Consider the following 14801-nt stretch of genomic DNA (forward strand, 5'->3'; position numbering starts at 1 on the left):
CACAGTGAAAACAGAACTCAACAAAATGTCTTACTTTTAATATAACATATACTTTTTCCCCTTCAAAAGCAGACAAATTTAACTTGTGATTCAATGCATTTTGACTTCTTACATAATTATCATGAATAATGCAGCAGAGCCTATTTTAAATGCATGAAAATGCATTACATGTTACTCATTACCAACAATGAAACATTATGATGAAGCCTGCAGTATTGGAGATGCATCAATATGTACCTCAGTTTACTTAACTATACTAGTGGTGTTACATTACTGAAATATTATTCAATTATGAGTAAAACTACTGACATTAAAAAATATTTACAATACTGTTAATAAAGGCATTCTTCTCAAAAACTACTCAGAGTATTAGTTACTTTTTATTATCAATCATTTATCAATCAGCAGGCGTTCTATTGAGAGGGCTTTCTTTTTCTTCAAATCTACGGTGTAAATGACTCCCAGCTCCTGTGCTGTTCTGGTCAGTGGTCACAGTCACCTCTCCACACCTGTGCCAGCAGCAGCTTTTATGTCATGGTTTTAATTACTATTTGATCACTGTTTGTGTAATGCATACTAAAGTTGACAGACTTGAAAAAGATGCTCATAAAAGTACAAGTGCCCCAAAAATGACTTAATTACAGTAATTTGAGTAGTTGTAATTAGTCTCTCACCCACATAGAACTATAGCATACAATGAATGATATTGTCATAAAATCCCACTATCCCATTATATAATTGTCCTTTAAAAACTTTAGGACATTTGGGAATAATATGAAACAGAGTTTCTATATCTGATTCTGCTCCACTGTGGTTTTTGTGAATACTGTTTTGAGTGGGAAACCTTCTGCTAACCTGGAATGATTGAAACCCCTGGAAAAAACCTGATAAGCTGCTTATCCATCCATTAATCATGTCCCTCCAATTTGGTAAATTTATCTGCAAAGCACCATCTAGAACAGCCACAAAACCTAGGTCACATTTTCCGCGACAAATGTCGTGTAGCTGGACTGACGGCGGTGCTTTCCTACAGCTAGTAGTCATTGTTCCATTTATATGTAATAAAAACCTTTTGTTTTACATCACTGGAGCTCTTCCAAGAGTAATAATGAGCACTGACTTCTGAAAACGGATGAAACAGACCCGTGCTTTGACTCTAAATCCCAGATTGTGTTACGCAAGCAGCCATGTCCATTAAACACCCATGACCTCAGTCAGTCCAGAGTCAGCTCCATATCACTTCATTATGTTCACCTACTTAAGTTTTTCCAACAGCTCAACAATATCAATGGCACATGGCTCATATACAAACATTACAGCATACACAAAAACAGCAAAGTGATGCAAATATGCACTCTTTTGCAAAGTTTATGATCTGGGAACTATGATCCTTTGACTGCAGAGCAGCAGTCAACTAGGTGTGAAACGTCAAACTTACCCGTAAGCCTTTGGGTCCTCTGGTACCGGCTGGTCCAGTCGCTCCAGGAGGGCCCTGATGGACAAAAGAAAAGGGGGATGAGGGGGTAAAGAAAGGAGGGGGTAAAGGAAAAAGTGAAGGAGAGATAAAACAAAGGTTTACACTGACAGAGCGCAGAGCCCCCTGGTTGTTGACCCTGGGGGGCAGCCTGACCTCGGGAACATACTATAGGGTTTGTTGTTAGATCTGTCAGTCACACCAATTAAAGGGTCTGCTCTGGAATCCTGTCCTGCTGCACCCCAGAGCCCCATATTTATGTTTGTTTTGGTGGCTCAGTGGCCCCCACCTTCGAATAGCGCTCAGCCCGCCCCGCACTCTGTCAAACCTGGCCGCGGCAAGGACACAGCGAGGGGATCTGGAGGGCAGGGGCAGCTTCTAATTGGTTATAGGTGTTGGGCCTTTGACTGACAGGAAGGTAATGCAGGTTCAGCAGGAGGCCGCCAGCTCTCATCATGCTCAGGGAAACCTCTGCTGCAGACTGTGGGGTATTAACACTACACACTACTATCATCTACAACTGCTTTTTGGACACAGAAACTGTTACTGAAAGAAGTCTTTGTTCATGCTTTAGCCTTTTGGGTATTCTTGTTTGTGAGCTTTTTTTCTGACGCAGTCATACATACTACTCAAAGACCACTGACATATATAAAGATGGACAACATGATAGCTCCCAAAAAAATAAAGCAAAAAAATCTTGATCGCCCCCTGGTGGTTGGCTGCAATATAGGTCATCAATCCTGAAAATACATGGCAAATAATTTTTTTCAAAGTTGGTTTCTATCATTCTAGGTGGTTCTCTTATTTGTTCAAGTGTTAATTTCTCTGATCAGTTTGGTTTTAATAGGTTATCTGATGTTATAAAGAAGGGGTTTCACATTGTGATTGCCAGCCGAGCCTTTCTCATGGTTGAGTTGGCCTCAAATCCTGATCGCTAGATAGATCCTGATCTGGCTCAAAACCTGGCTTCATATTTTGTACAAAGGGAGGCAGTAGAGGCACATCGTCCATCTTTATTTACAGTTAATTCCTCAGGCTAAACTTAAATGTAGCCCCTGATGTTATAAACCATATGGCTCATTGACTAAACACAATCATCTGAAAACATGATCAAGTGGAAAAAAGGGAAAAGGTGCAAAATGAGCAAAAGAGTGGTGACTCACTGGTCTTCCTGGTGGTCCTGTAGGCCCAGTCTCACCTGGTGTCCCTGGGTGACCCTATCATATAAACATAGACAAAAACACACACAATATATAAATTATAGCTGACTGAGTTTTATACGCACGATTAACTCCAATGCACAATACGAATAAGAATTTTGGAACAATAATGACATTAAAGCAACAGCTTTAACAGCTTCTCCAGACAGTGGTTTATGACACAGATAATAAATGAAAAAGTCAGGTTCCTTTGGCTCCTCCTCGTGCTCCTACTGGCATTTGTAATAATCCATTGCGCTTGAATGAAAACAGCCAATCAGAGCCAGCTTGCGACAAAAACACTGCCCAATGGGATCCCGTGATTAAAAAACGTATTATTTTATTTTTGTTATCTACTTCATTTATGATTTATCATCACGCTTTCTCAGTCTCCTCCTTTCTTTCTTTTGTTCTGTGTTCTTTACATCAATGAGCTCCACACACACACACAGAGCAGAGCAGAGGAGAGCCAAACGACAGGCATCACCAAACCCAGTGTACGGGTTAGCACCGGTGTCCTTCCCTCACATCTCCCCTGCAACCATTTATGAGACTCATTCTCAGGTCGTCAAATACCAGTGTTTTGGGTTGGACACTCTTTCTGATTGCTTGTTGCCAGAGGGGTTATTTTTATCATCAGTTACGAACTGTTGGTTTATGGGGTAGTTTTGTTGCAACATAAAACTGTTATACTCTAAAACTTTAAAACTTTTCTTTTAAGCCCTGAAAAAGACCAACAGTGATTGAATCATGTTGGCTTTTTTAATGATTTAGCCACTGTAATAAAGTCTTTTAAGTATTTCTTTCCTTGTTTGACAACTTTTTCTCCCATTTTCCAAGAGCACCTGGGACATTTTCGGTCTGTTTGAGTTTACAGAGCAACCAGTCATCTCTTTTTTCTACATACATCTAATCTGAATTTGTTTGAGGTAACAAATTGGATTTCAGTCACATACGCATGCACACATGCTAGTACAATTTGCTACAAACATACATCTGCAGGAATGTTCTGCACACTGGAAACCACATCAACTGCAACAATAAGAGACAATGGGGAAAAGAGAAAAACAGAGAGCCTGAGGAGGTGATTTTATATCTGAAAACAAACGGCTTTTGGCTGCTTTTCTTTCTCCTTTATTGGACCCCACTTTTTGGCCGGCCCATTTGTAAAAGCATAACTATGAAACAGGGAGTATTTTCGGTCGGACCACTCAGATCGTCTGAGCGCAATAAAATCTCTCCAATATGCAAACCTATAGCACAGTAGGCAGCTCTGATCTCATTCATCCATCTATCCACAGGAATAAATCATAAATGCCTGCAGTATGAGCTCTCTGTTAGCGGCTATAGATGTCTGCTGGTCAGCAGCCTTCACTCTGTATGATGCAGTCTTTTCCAGAGGGTCTGTTTCTGTTTTGCAGCTGAGAGAGCGGGACAACAGAGAACTTCCTTATAAGTGTGTGAGTATGTGTGTGTGTGTGTGAATGTATGTGTGTGTGGTTACGTCCTGAGAGAAATCCAACTGGCTGTCCGCCAGCAGGAAACTTCTCTCAAGAATGATGACTAAATTCTTATCCACTCCAGCCGGTCATACAGTATACATTACAGGGTCCATATCAGATAAAGACACAACATGACAGAGCAGCCACTTGCTCTGTTTGAAAGAGGAAGGTGAGGTGTGTGACAGGCCTATGAAACACAAGACCTATGGGGCACTCTGGGGTCAGGCAGACTTTAAGGCATAGTTTGGATTATTTGAAGTGGGGTTGTATGAGGTACTTATCCATAGTCAGTGTATTACCTAAGGTATAGCCAAATAGCACTCCCTCCAAACCAACCAAACTCCATTGGCGAAATCGGTAATTTTACCTCACAGAACATTGGATTTACTGGACTGCCACTGCCTCGATCTCTATGTTTGTTTGTGCTATTGTGTGACTTCTGTGTTTTAAAAGATTAGTTTGCTTTCACAGAAGTCACACAATGAACACAAATAAACTAACCAATCAAAGAACTACTACTACTACCACTACTCTCAGCAACTACAGTGTTCTGTGAGGTAAATTCATGGTTTTGTGAATGGAGTCTGGCTGCTTTGGAGAGAGCAATGTTTGGCTTAGAAAAATGGTGGTTTCTCATTGTAAAACGCTGTCTGGTGGCAAGATAAAGTGGTGATATTTTTAGGTGGGTCTTTTTTTAAGTGGCAAAGTCTCGCTGCTGTCCCTGTCCAGAGCAGTACATCACTTTGCTTCAAATATTTTGAACTATCCCTTTAACATAAACTATACTGATATTGTTCCTTTTTATTTATTATTTTAGAGGGATAAGTCGGCACAACCTGTAGCCATTTAATTTTGTCAAGGAGGTAAATCATTGGAGGTGAGCCATTGGAACTATTTCCTCCTTTGTTTAAACCAACGTTACGACTTTTTCCAGCTGACGGCCTCCTGCCAAATGCCAAACCACTGCTTGGAAAACACTGTCCTAAATCGACCATGGGGAGTGATGTGCCCCCTTTCCTCTTTGGCATATACAGATACATTCTTTATTGTCCTCTATAGAGGAACTTTGTTTTCACGGTCTGTACACAAAAATAACATCCAAAACAAGCCATAAACAAACAAGAACATTACAACAACGCAAGTCTGTTACAGTGTGCCCAGATTGTTTAAAGCAATTACAGCCGAGGGCATGGAACTCCTCCTAAAGTGTGCCTTTTTTGCAGATTGGTTCTCTGTGTCTGTGACCAGAGAACTATTCTAATGCTTCAGTTTGGAACAATCCTTCCCAACCTCTAGGGGTCGCCAAAGCTTCATAGGGGTTGCAAGGCCTTCTTGATTTTAAGGGATGTTAGAAAACTTAAAAAAAAAAAAATGCAAATCAGTAGGCCTATATCTCAGCATTTCAATTTCTGTGAAGATGAATGAAATTGATATTTTTAGATTATCATTTAAGATAGTTTTAAAAATCTGACAGGATAAGGGTACGGTGCAGACCTCAATGCATGCTATATCCACAGAGCCTTCATTCTCTGCTAAACAATCATTAGAAAACTACAGCTAAAACAGCGAAAGAGCTAACAGAACAATAGCCAAGTGTCAAGGAGAAGAAAATACTCAAATCTGTCAAAAAAGAAGCCAGTAAATATGTATGATTTTGAAGAATAGATACATAGTAAAGCCAGAATTTTAAATAAAGGTCTAAAGTGTAATATTCAAAGAAAATAACGCCCTGCAGTTATTGTGTTCGAGTTGTTTGAGTTAACTCTACAGTTTATCAGATGTTATGTACTTTTATTATTATGCATTGAATATAATGCAAAAAACAAAAAAAACAAAATATGTCAGTTAGTCTAGGGTTGTCAATTTATTCAATGGTAGAAAAGGATGAGGATCTGCTGGCAGCCTATAGAAGGAGCAGGAGGTGGGGTTTGACTGACAGATCCCTGAGTCGGTGGATGGCAACCTGTTATATTGACTTAATATCAGTATATTCCCATGGGAATAACACACACAGTTTAGTTTAAGATGACCATTTTTTAGGATTTTCTCAATGACACCAAATCCAGAAAGCTCACATTTAAGCATTCTCTTTATCAAACTTAAAATTCCCTCCACTCTGTCTCGTTCATTGTGTCTTACCGTCGATCCCTTTTCTCCAGGTGGTCCGGGCACGCCCATCTCCCCTCGATCACCCTAGAAATTACACACAAGACAACACTAAGTCTTCAAAGTCACCTTGCGAGGACTTCTAACCATGATTTAACAAGGAAGGAACGAGGTATTTTACCTTCTCTCCTGCCAGTCCTGCCTCTCCCACAGGTCCGATGAAACCCACCAAGCCCTGAAAGACAGAGACTCAATGTTGGACGGATGAATGGATGGACAGACATTTAGAAAAATGGAAGTGGCTGTGTCAGGATATCTTACTCTTTCTCCCATGGGTCCAACAATTCCTGGGACACCAGGCTCTCCCTGCAGAGACAAATTTGTCACTAGTCATTTGTTTGAATAAAGGCAACACTTTCTGATAACCATCATTGACAAATGGTAAACTGATCAGTAATTAAACTTTAGTTAATTGTTATTTTACTGTTAACAGTTATATAATGGTTATTTATGCTTTATAAACCTTTTATTAAGCAACTGTAAAGTATTATAAGTTGCAACTTTCTAATGCCACTGATTCCATCGATAATGTTTATGCACTGAACAGTATTTAGTTTCAAAATATTAAAAACATCAGTTGCAACTTCACAGTAACCATCCAGATCATGTTTACAACAAGTTCTCACTCTCGTCAAATATGGCAGAATGGCCAGTGACCCTTTGCTTCAAACCATGATGCTGCAGACAAGTTAGCAATAATAAATATGCAACGTCTGGGCAGACTTTCAAAATAAAGGCACGAAAAAATGGCTTGGGTAGTTTTGGGAAAGACTGTGCTCTGAGTTAAAATAAGCATGTTATTTACAAGTTACAGGTTCACACCTGTAACATAACATATTATAATCATCAGTGGCAACTTTATCTAGCCATCCACATAGTGTTTATAGATTATTTATAAACTAATCATTTACCATTAACAAAGTTTTCGAAATATCCAGTCCACCTCTCTATGCAATGATTTCTCAAGGGTTAAAACTCATTTAGTAATACTTACATACATTTGACTAAAATTTAATTAACTATTAATTTACTGTTCATTAATAATGGTTATTAAAGGAGCAACATGTAGTAAGTGCGTGTGCAAAAATTAGAACTACAGTTCAAATAGTAAGTTGGAGCCCTAGACTGCATATAAAATAAGTTGAAATCCTATTTAATTCGCGATCTATGCTTGAAACAAGTTGTGCCACATCCTCCTGAGACTTGAGGGAGCTCAGGGAGGCTGCAGGGACACTGCAGGAGTGCAGGATGCACACAGCATTGTAAACTGACAATAACAAGCAACAACATTTGCTACACTGTACGATGATCAGATGTTTAGAACTGTCAATTGTCTGTCAGTGTAAAAGTTAAGTCAGTTATCCTGAAAACAAAAGCCCACTGCTCTGAAATACACAATCTGAACGTTAACTGGCTGCCTGCCTCCCTATTCAGTTGACTCTATTAACATATGGCTCAATTTAACTGTTATAAATATCTACTCCCTCTACGAGATTTTTAATGATTTCTTACAACTCATAAACAGACATTAACTCATTTGGCAAACATTCAGCATTAATTTAAACTCTAATAAATGTGAAAAAGGCAAACAAAAACAGTTGTTCCCAGCTGGAATATATATTTCAAAGGAGGACACCGTGGCCGCAGCTTTGATGTCAGAGAAGTATTTCAACTTTCTTTGATCGCTGATGATATATCATGATCATTTTATGATTTATTACATTAAATATATGTTAGGTTTCCCCCTTAAATATGCAATAACTTATAATATGTATTAACAAAGTGTTACCAAAACGAATCATATTTGAGTATTAACTTTATTTACCTTGAGTCCCTCTGGCCCAATCTTCCCAGGAAATCCTTTTCTGCCCATTCTACCCTGAAAAAGAACACAGCACAGAATAATGAATAGTGAATTACAGATACACACTCGCCAAGTGAACGCATCATTAACATTCATCACAATTTTCTCGATGAATATAAAGGATCTGTTTCCTCTGAGCTGACAGTTTGAAGAGGGAGCGGGGAACCAGCTGCTGCAGCTCACCGTGCACGCCGCCGAAATATGCGATGATGGCGTGTACAGGTAATGCTGACAGGACATTCTGGCAGGCTGTGAAAGTGTTCAATGACTGTAATGTTCCTCTTGCACACTGACAGTAATTCCCGGGGTTAAGAGGGGGGCTAAGTGCTTTTTTACCAGCAGTAACTCCGGGTCACAACCGTCTAAGCCAAACTCCTAAAGACCGGGTGACTCAACAATTCCACAAGTTTGACTCCAGCTTTCATAAGACAGTACAGGCTGACACTGTATTTCACTCAGAAGCACACAATAAAAGCAGATTCTTGTTGTAACATGAGAATTAATACGAGCTGTCTGGGATTTGTGACTTCTTATCACCTGATTTAGATTTATGCCTTTGACTGACCGCATTAACCGAAGAAAGGAAGAATTACTTCGATTGAGCCAAGAGAGACGGACGAGCAGCAACCGAGAAGGTGCGAGAGATGGCAAAATAAAAGAAGACAGAGGTAAAGAGAGGGTGTCATCCTGAGCAGAGCTAAAAGACAGCTGCTGAGACGAGGTGGAGCGGTAGGAGGACCCGTGGCACCTGGCCAGAGATCAATCACAGCTCCTGAAGGAGTCATACAGCACTTCCCCTCAGATGGAGGAGAGAGGGGGGGTTAGAGAATGAGATGAGGGGGAGTGTGGAAGGGGCAGGAGTCAGAGAAAGTACAGGGTGACGGAGAGTATGAAGAAGAAAAAGATGAACTGATGAAGAAAAACAGGTAGCATCTGGGATAATGTAGAAAAAAGTTAGAAGAATGGGGGTTGAAAGTCTAGAATTAACTATAATGATCAGTCTTCTTTGTCATTCGCTGAAATATTTGAGAAATAAAGTCAACAAATCTTATACTTCTGCTGTGGCCTGTTAACATCCTCCAGCACTTTATGGCAGCTATAAATCTAGCCACCTATAAACATGGTGATGGCAGTTATCACCCCCTGGTGGCCAAAAATATGGATTGCATGCAGTCCATGTTGTCCAGAGACAAGACAGAGCAACTCCCATAGTAAAAGTCTAACCATATATCTACACCTTCACTCCAATGCAAACCATAACCATAATGATGACCTACTTTATCCCCTAAACTCCAATTTTAGTACGGCAAACCTTCGGATGCACGATTAAAATTAAGCAATTATAGATTATACAGCTTCATACCTTGGCGATTTTGATGGATGCCACCCTACAATGGACTTCTCATATAGATTTTATTTGTAAGAAGCTCAAAAAACGGATTCCCTCAAGCTGGGTGTGTCTTACACCTAAGGAACCATTCCTGTTAATCGAGGGGGTGGCCCATAGGAGGAGCTGGATGTAGTTAGTTTTTCTGATTAGTTAGCAAAACAAAGGAGAAGCCAGGCGCTGCGACTCAGAGGTAGGGGTCGGGGTTGGGACTATTTGCATATTCATTACCCCTTTAATACTAAATGAAGGTAAGATGTAGGGCTGTATGTAACCCAGAGCACCAGAGCATTTTATATTGTTTCAAACATGACTGGAGCTGGACTTTAATATAGGGATTCAGTGTCAAACTGTACTGCAGCACGGCCTGATTCAGCAGCCTATTTGGGAAATTTCAAGTTGAATTATATAATCAAACCCAAATTTGTGCAAAGAGGATTGGTCAACCTATGTCACACTCATCTCAAGAGCATGTTCAGATTCGCTAATAGCTTCTCCTCTGACTCCTTGCAGAATACCAACTTCTGCCCTTAAATTAAAGGCGATTCAGAGTCCTGTCGTTTAAAAGCAGCAGGCTTTTATACATCAGTTTATCCTGTTGCTAAACCGAAACTAATATGCTGCCAACTGAGATCTAAATCCAGACGATATAATGCCACTGCCGGGGCCGTGTGGATGACCAGGGGAGAAATATAGAGCAAAATAAAGTTAAACAAATATGATTTAAGCAGGAAATAAACTGAGATTTATTTCACTAAAATTCAGCATGAATCACTCGAATTATTGTTAATGATTGCTAATAATTGTGAGGTGAGGGGGGCGTGAACTTTTTTCAGCTTCCTAAGGGGGGCATGCCAGAAAAAGTTTGGGAAAAACTGCACTACTGGGCTTTCAGTGAAGACCAGGTAGCCAACGCCATGCCAGGATTACATTGTTCTGTAAACTACAAGACTGAATGAGTTTGTTGTGCTGTGCTGCAAAGTATGCAAACAGATTTAGCTTCACATTGCAGTTAAGTTTCCACAGACTCAGTGACATTTCTGTCCTTTCCTCTCTCGCTCTCTTTACCACAGACATACAAAGGATATGGAATGAAACCACAATGATGCACGCTGGATGGTTTAATTGTCTTGCATGGGTTACAGTTTAAACAAACATGCAAACTTACATGCGTGTACAAACACTGACTCAAAGGTTCTCCATGACTAAACACACATGGATGTTATTTTCATGATAGTTTTTAAATTTAAAGTTCCTTCTGATTGGAACAACCTGCCCAGTTCACTAAGATCTATTACCTCCTTTCATGTCTTTAAGGCATTTCTTTTTACTCATCTTCAAACAATCTGCTCTTGCTTGAAATTTTGAACTATTTTTAAGAAGTTATGGAAATAATTTTATGTATATTATTATGCATGTTCATTCACATATAGCTTTGTATATATTTTGGCATAATAAACAGAATCAGGGCATGCATGCAAGTTTTTTCACATGCTATTCTGGTTAAAGTGATCTCTATTATCAGCTCTCTTTCCTGCCTGTCCACCATCCAGGCGACACCAGGTGTTTATCCAATAACTCACCTCGAGTCCTGTTGGTCCCGGTGGTCCGAGTGGGCCCTCGTCTCCCTGGAAACAGATGATATTGATCTTAGCATGAATTATGTTTGGGGACATAAAGCCGCCCTCAGCAAAGAGAAGCCTTGTGCCGTAAACTTTTAATGCCTTCTGGCGCTTTAGGGTTGTTCTGATGTGGGCGGTGTCTGACAGTCTTACCTCTAAGCCAGGCACCCCTCGTGGCCCCGGTAAACCTCTGGCCCCTGGCTTTCCCTAGTTGGGTAAAAAGCAGACAAATTAATGCTAATGTGTAAAGGTAAATGTAGTAACTCTACACATGTTTTCAGCCACAAGTGGTGGGGCTCTAGGGAAGGCAGTGTTGGTTTGTCGGTCTGTTGGTTCACCACTTTGGTCCAGACTGAAATATCTTAACTACTGTTGGCTGGATTAACATGGAATTTTGTGTAAACAGCCACAGTACTCAGAGGATGAGGGTGAGGATGAGGATGACTTTGGGGATTGTCTGACTTTTCCTCCAACATAATCGTCAGGTCAAGCTTATAATTTGTACAATACTTATAGAGATTTATGACCAAATACCTGTAAAACAGATTTTGCTTTGTTTTATATTCTGAAACGTACGCCACTTGATAAGACTACTTAGCCAAAATGATGGTTTTACTCACCTTTGGTCCTTCAAGGCCGTTTTCACCCGGTGGTCCCATGTCACCAGGGAAACCCTGACAGGATCAACAGAAAAAACAAAACAAAACTCTATTGTCTGTCTGAGATACAGACTCGTGCATTCAGTGCAGTGATGTAAATACAAACCTCCGGGCCTGGCGGTCCAGGTGCACCATTAGGGCCTCTCTCTCCTAGCTTGCCCTGTAACAAAGACAAACGAGAACATGAGACATGTCTTAAAGGAATGGTCTGGGAAATACGCTCATTAATTTTCCTGCAGAGAGTTGGATGAGAATACCATTACCCCTTGCATATCTGTCCATTCAATACATAGATACAGCTTACAGAGACTTAAAAGCACTGGTAGGTGGATTTTCTTACTTGACAAAAGAGCCACCTTAAGTGTTTCCCATTGATTCCAGTTTTTATGTTAAGTTTATGTTAAGCTAACCGGCTGCTGTGCAGTGGGTGTTGTTGATCTTCTGATCTTTCTCTCAGCAGTAAATCAGACACCAAAATGTCAACCTAATCCTCCACATTTTTGCATTTTAATATTTCTGTCTCTACAGAAACTACATATCTTAAGTCTTAAGATATGAGCAGAGAACATAAAGTTTTTGTTAACTAGCACTACTATTGGCTACTCTAAGTTAAATACTGTTAGTTACTGTTAACAAACACTTGTGTTACTTACTGTTTGTAAACATTACCATTAGCTACTGTTATCCAAAACTACACTTGGCTGCTGTTAGCTAACATTATCTTTAGCTACTGTTAGCAAACAGCTACTATTAATAAAATGCTAACATTAGTGAATGTTAATTTACACTATAATTGGCTGCAGTTAGTGAACATTTTCGTTAGCTACTGTTAGCAAACACAAACAATACCTGCCATTAGTGAAGACTACCATTAGCTACTGCTAGGTCACACTAGTGTTAGCCACTGTTAGCAGACACTACTAGTTCATAAGTTCATAAGTTAGCTTCTACTACAGGTGGAAAAGTAATAGGACAATTTAACAGTTATCCTAAAGTTAGGAGAGTTTAAGATTGTGAGAAGTTAGGATGTTTGTGTAACAGACATTTCCAATCTTAAGTTAGGACAGGAACATTGACTTACAAGCTGTTAATTTTTCCTAAATCAGGTCCCAACCCTTATTACCATGGTTACCAAACAGGTAAGATATGATCTACCAGAACTAACCTGTGGTCCTGGTTTCCCACGGATGCCTGGTAATCCTGGAGCCCCCTGGATGCCCTGTCCAATGCAAACACAACACATAAAAACTAAGACAGACAGTCGGACAGTGTTCAGAAGCAAAAAAACAGAACCCTGATCTTTTTTTTTCTTTTTCCTGGGGAAACAGACATTAGACATGCATGACTCTGCTCAGTATTTCTGTTATCTCTCGAGACCGCTCTGTTCTATGATGCTAAAAGGGTTCGATTTTGCTTACACAGACAAATGAGGAGGGTTTACATAAGAATTTCCACAAGCTGGACAGCACACATCTGGCTAAGTCATTTAGCAAAGGTAGCCTAGAGTTCTGCAACAAAAGGCTGTATAACTCTGCATGTGTGCGAACATTTACAACATGTACATATGTGTCGGAGTGGTGATTTACCTTGTCTCCTTTGTACCCAATCTCCCCTTGCTCTCCAGGAATCCCAATTTCACCCTGACGCAGGAACATGGAAGGTATGGACAGAAAGAAAGAGAAATGAATAACATTAGGGGGAGTGGTAACTTTCTACTTTATCAGTCACATTCAGCTTTTTCAACAGACAATAATAATTACCGGTCTGTACATTACGAACACTCAAACAATGAATTTACTTCATTGCATTAGCCAAGTTCTTCATGTGGTGTCAATCTGTCTTATGAAAGGCATTGATAGCAATTACTCCATTCAGTACACCCGCACACATGTCTTAGAGAATAAGCCAGTGTTCAACAGATTAATAATCGCAGGCAATTAATTAGAGCCTCCTTATGTAAAACGAGAAGTGCATAGTGTTGATGTAATCTTTTATTCACTAGACCTTTTCTGTCAGTTGCAAATCTGGAGAACGTCATTTCTGCTTTTACCTCCCCTGGGTTCAATTATTCCAATGCAGAATGATTTTAAGTTTTACTGCTGGCCTTTAGCTTAAAGTTGTAATTAAATCTGTGAGCTCTGCTTGAGATTCTGTCAAGAAGTTCCCCCTGCCAGAGGAACTCAGACGAACAAAATCAGTGCTCCTATTAAACATCCTCTCTTACTACCTTCTGACGTTGTCCCAGTTCTTTTCAATTAATTTTTAATATAGCCAGTTGCTGTTTGCAGAGACAAACACCCAGGTGTCTGCAGCCGACAATGCCATTTGCATCTGGGGTGTAAATAGACATAGTGGCTTTTTACACCCATATGGTAGAGACAAAACTTAAACTTTTTCTAAACTTAACCAAGTCATTTTGTTGGCCACTGAAAACTGAAGAAAATAACAGAATAAACCGTGAACAATAAGTCAACTAAGTCTAAAAGTTAAGCCAACACTGTCTTCTAATGTCAAATCCTTGTCTCCAGAACTCAAACCCTGCTTTCCTTGGAAGAGAGTTCTGTGCTGAACCCATTCATCCACAGCAACCTCTTATCTACAGCAAATTTGTTTTATTTATTTTAGATCATCTATTTAAGCAATATCACTTGAGAGGGAGAGCTGTTGGACTGAATATCATCGTGGCTTTGATTTGGTTATTATCAATTAGTTATTAATGTCTTTTAAGCAGGAGCACTTTTTAGATTTAGATAAAATGATTGATACCACTCATTTCTGTGTGCTAAATTTGGAGATACAGCTAGCAGCTTGTTAGCTTAGCTTAGTTTATCTTAAAGACTGACAACAGGGGGAAACAGCTAGCGAGGCTCTACCATAAGATTGGAAAAATCTGCCAATAAACACCTCTTAAGCTTATTATTTATTGGT

At 39.8% G+C, this 14801-nt stretch overlaps 1 protein-coding gene across 1 annotated transcript in view; it reads right to left on the reverse strand.

Moving 5' to 3' along the window:
• The window catches only part of col27a1a (collagen, type XXVII, alpha 1a), a 110509-nt gene that overhangs the window by 24617 nt on the left and 71091 nt on the right, over positions 1-14801 (reverse strand). The window contains exons 17-28 of the mRNA XM_084745830.1: positions 13460-13513; positions 13039-13092; positions 11980-12033; positions 11835-11888; positions 11368-11421; positions 11176-11220; positions 8167-8220; positions 6603-6647; positions 6463-6516; positions 6315-6368; positions 2638-2691; positions 1439-1492 (exon numbers count right to left, since the gene is read on the reverse strand). Of these exons, the coding sequence (XP_084601956.1) occupies positions 1439-1492; positions 2638-2691; positions 6315-6368; positions 6463-6516; positions 6603-6647; positions 8167-8220; positions 11176-11220; positions 11368-11421; positions 11835-11888; positions 11980-12033; positions 13039-13092; positions 13460-13513 (630 nt within the window). The remainder of the gene's footprint in view (positions 1-1438; positions 1493-2637; positions 2692-6314; positions 6369-6462; positions 6517-6602; positions 6648-8166; positions 8221-11175; positions 11221-11367; positions 11422-11834; positions 11889-11979; positions 12034-13038; positions 13093-13459; positions 13514-14801) is intronic.

Source organism: Lutjanus erythropterus, chromosome 20 (assembly GCF_056507025.1).
Source record: "Lutjanus erythropterus isolate fLutEry1 chromosome 20, fLutEry1.hap2, whole genome shotgun sequence".
In the NCBI taxonomy this organism is placed as follows: Eukaryota; Metazoa; Chordata; class Actinopteri; order Lutjaniformes; family Lutjanidae; genus Lutjanus; species Lutjanus erythropterus.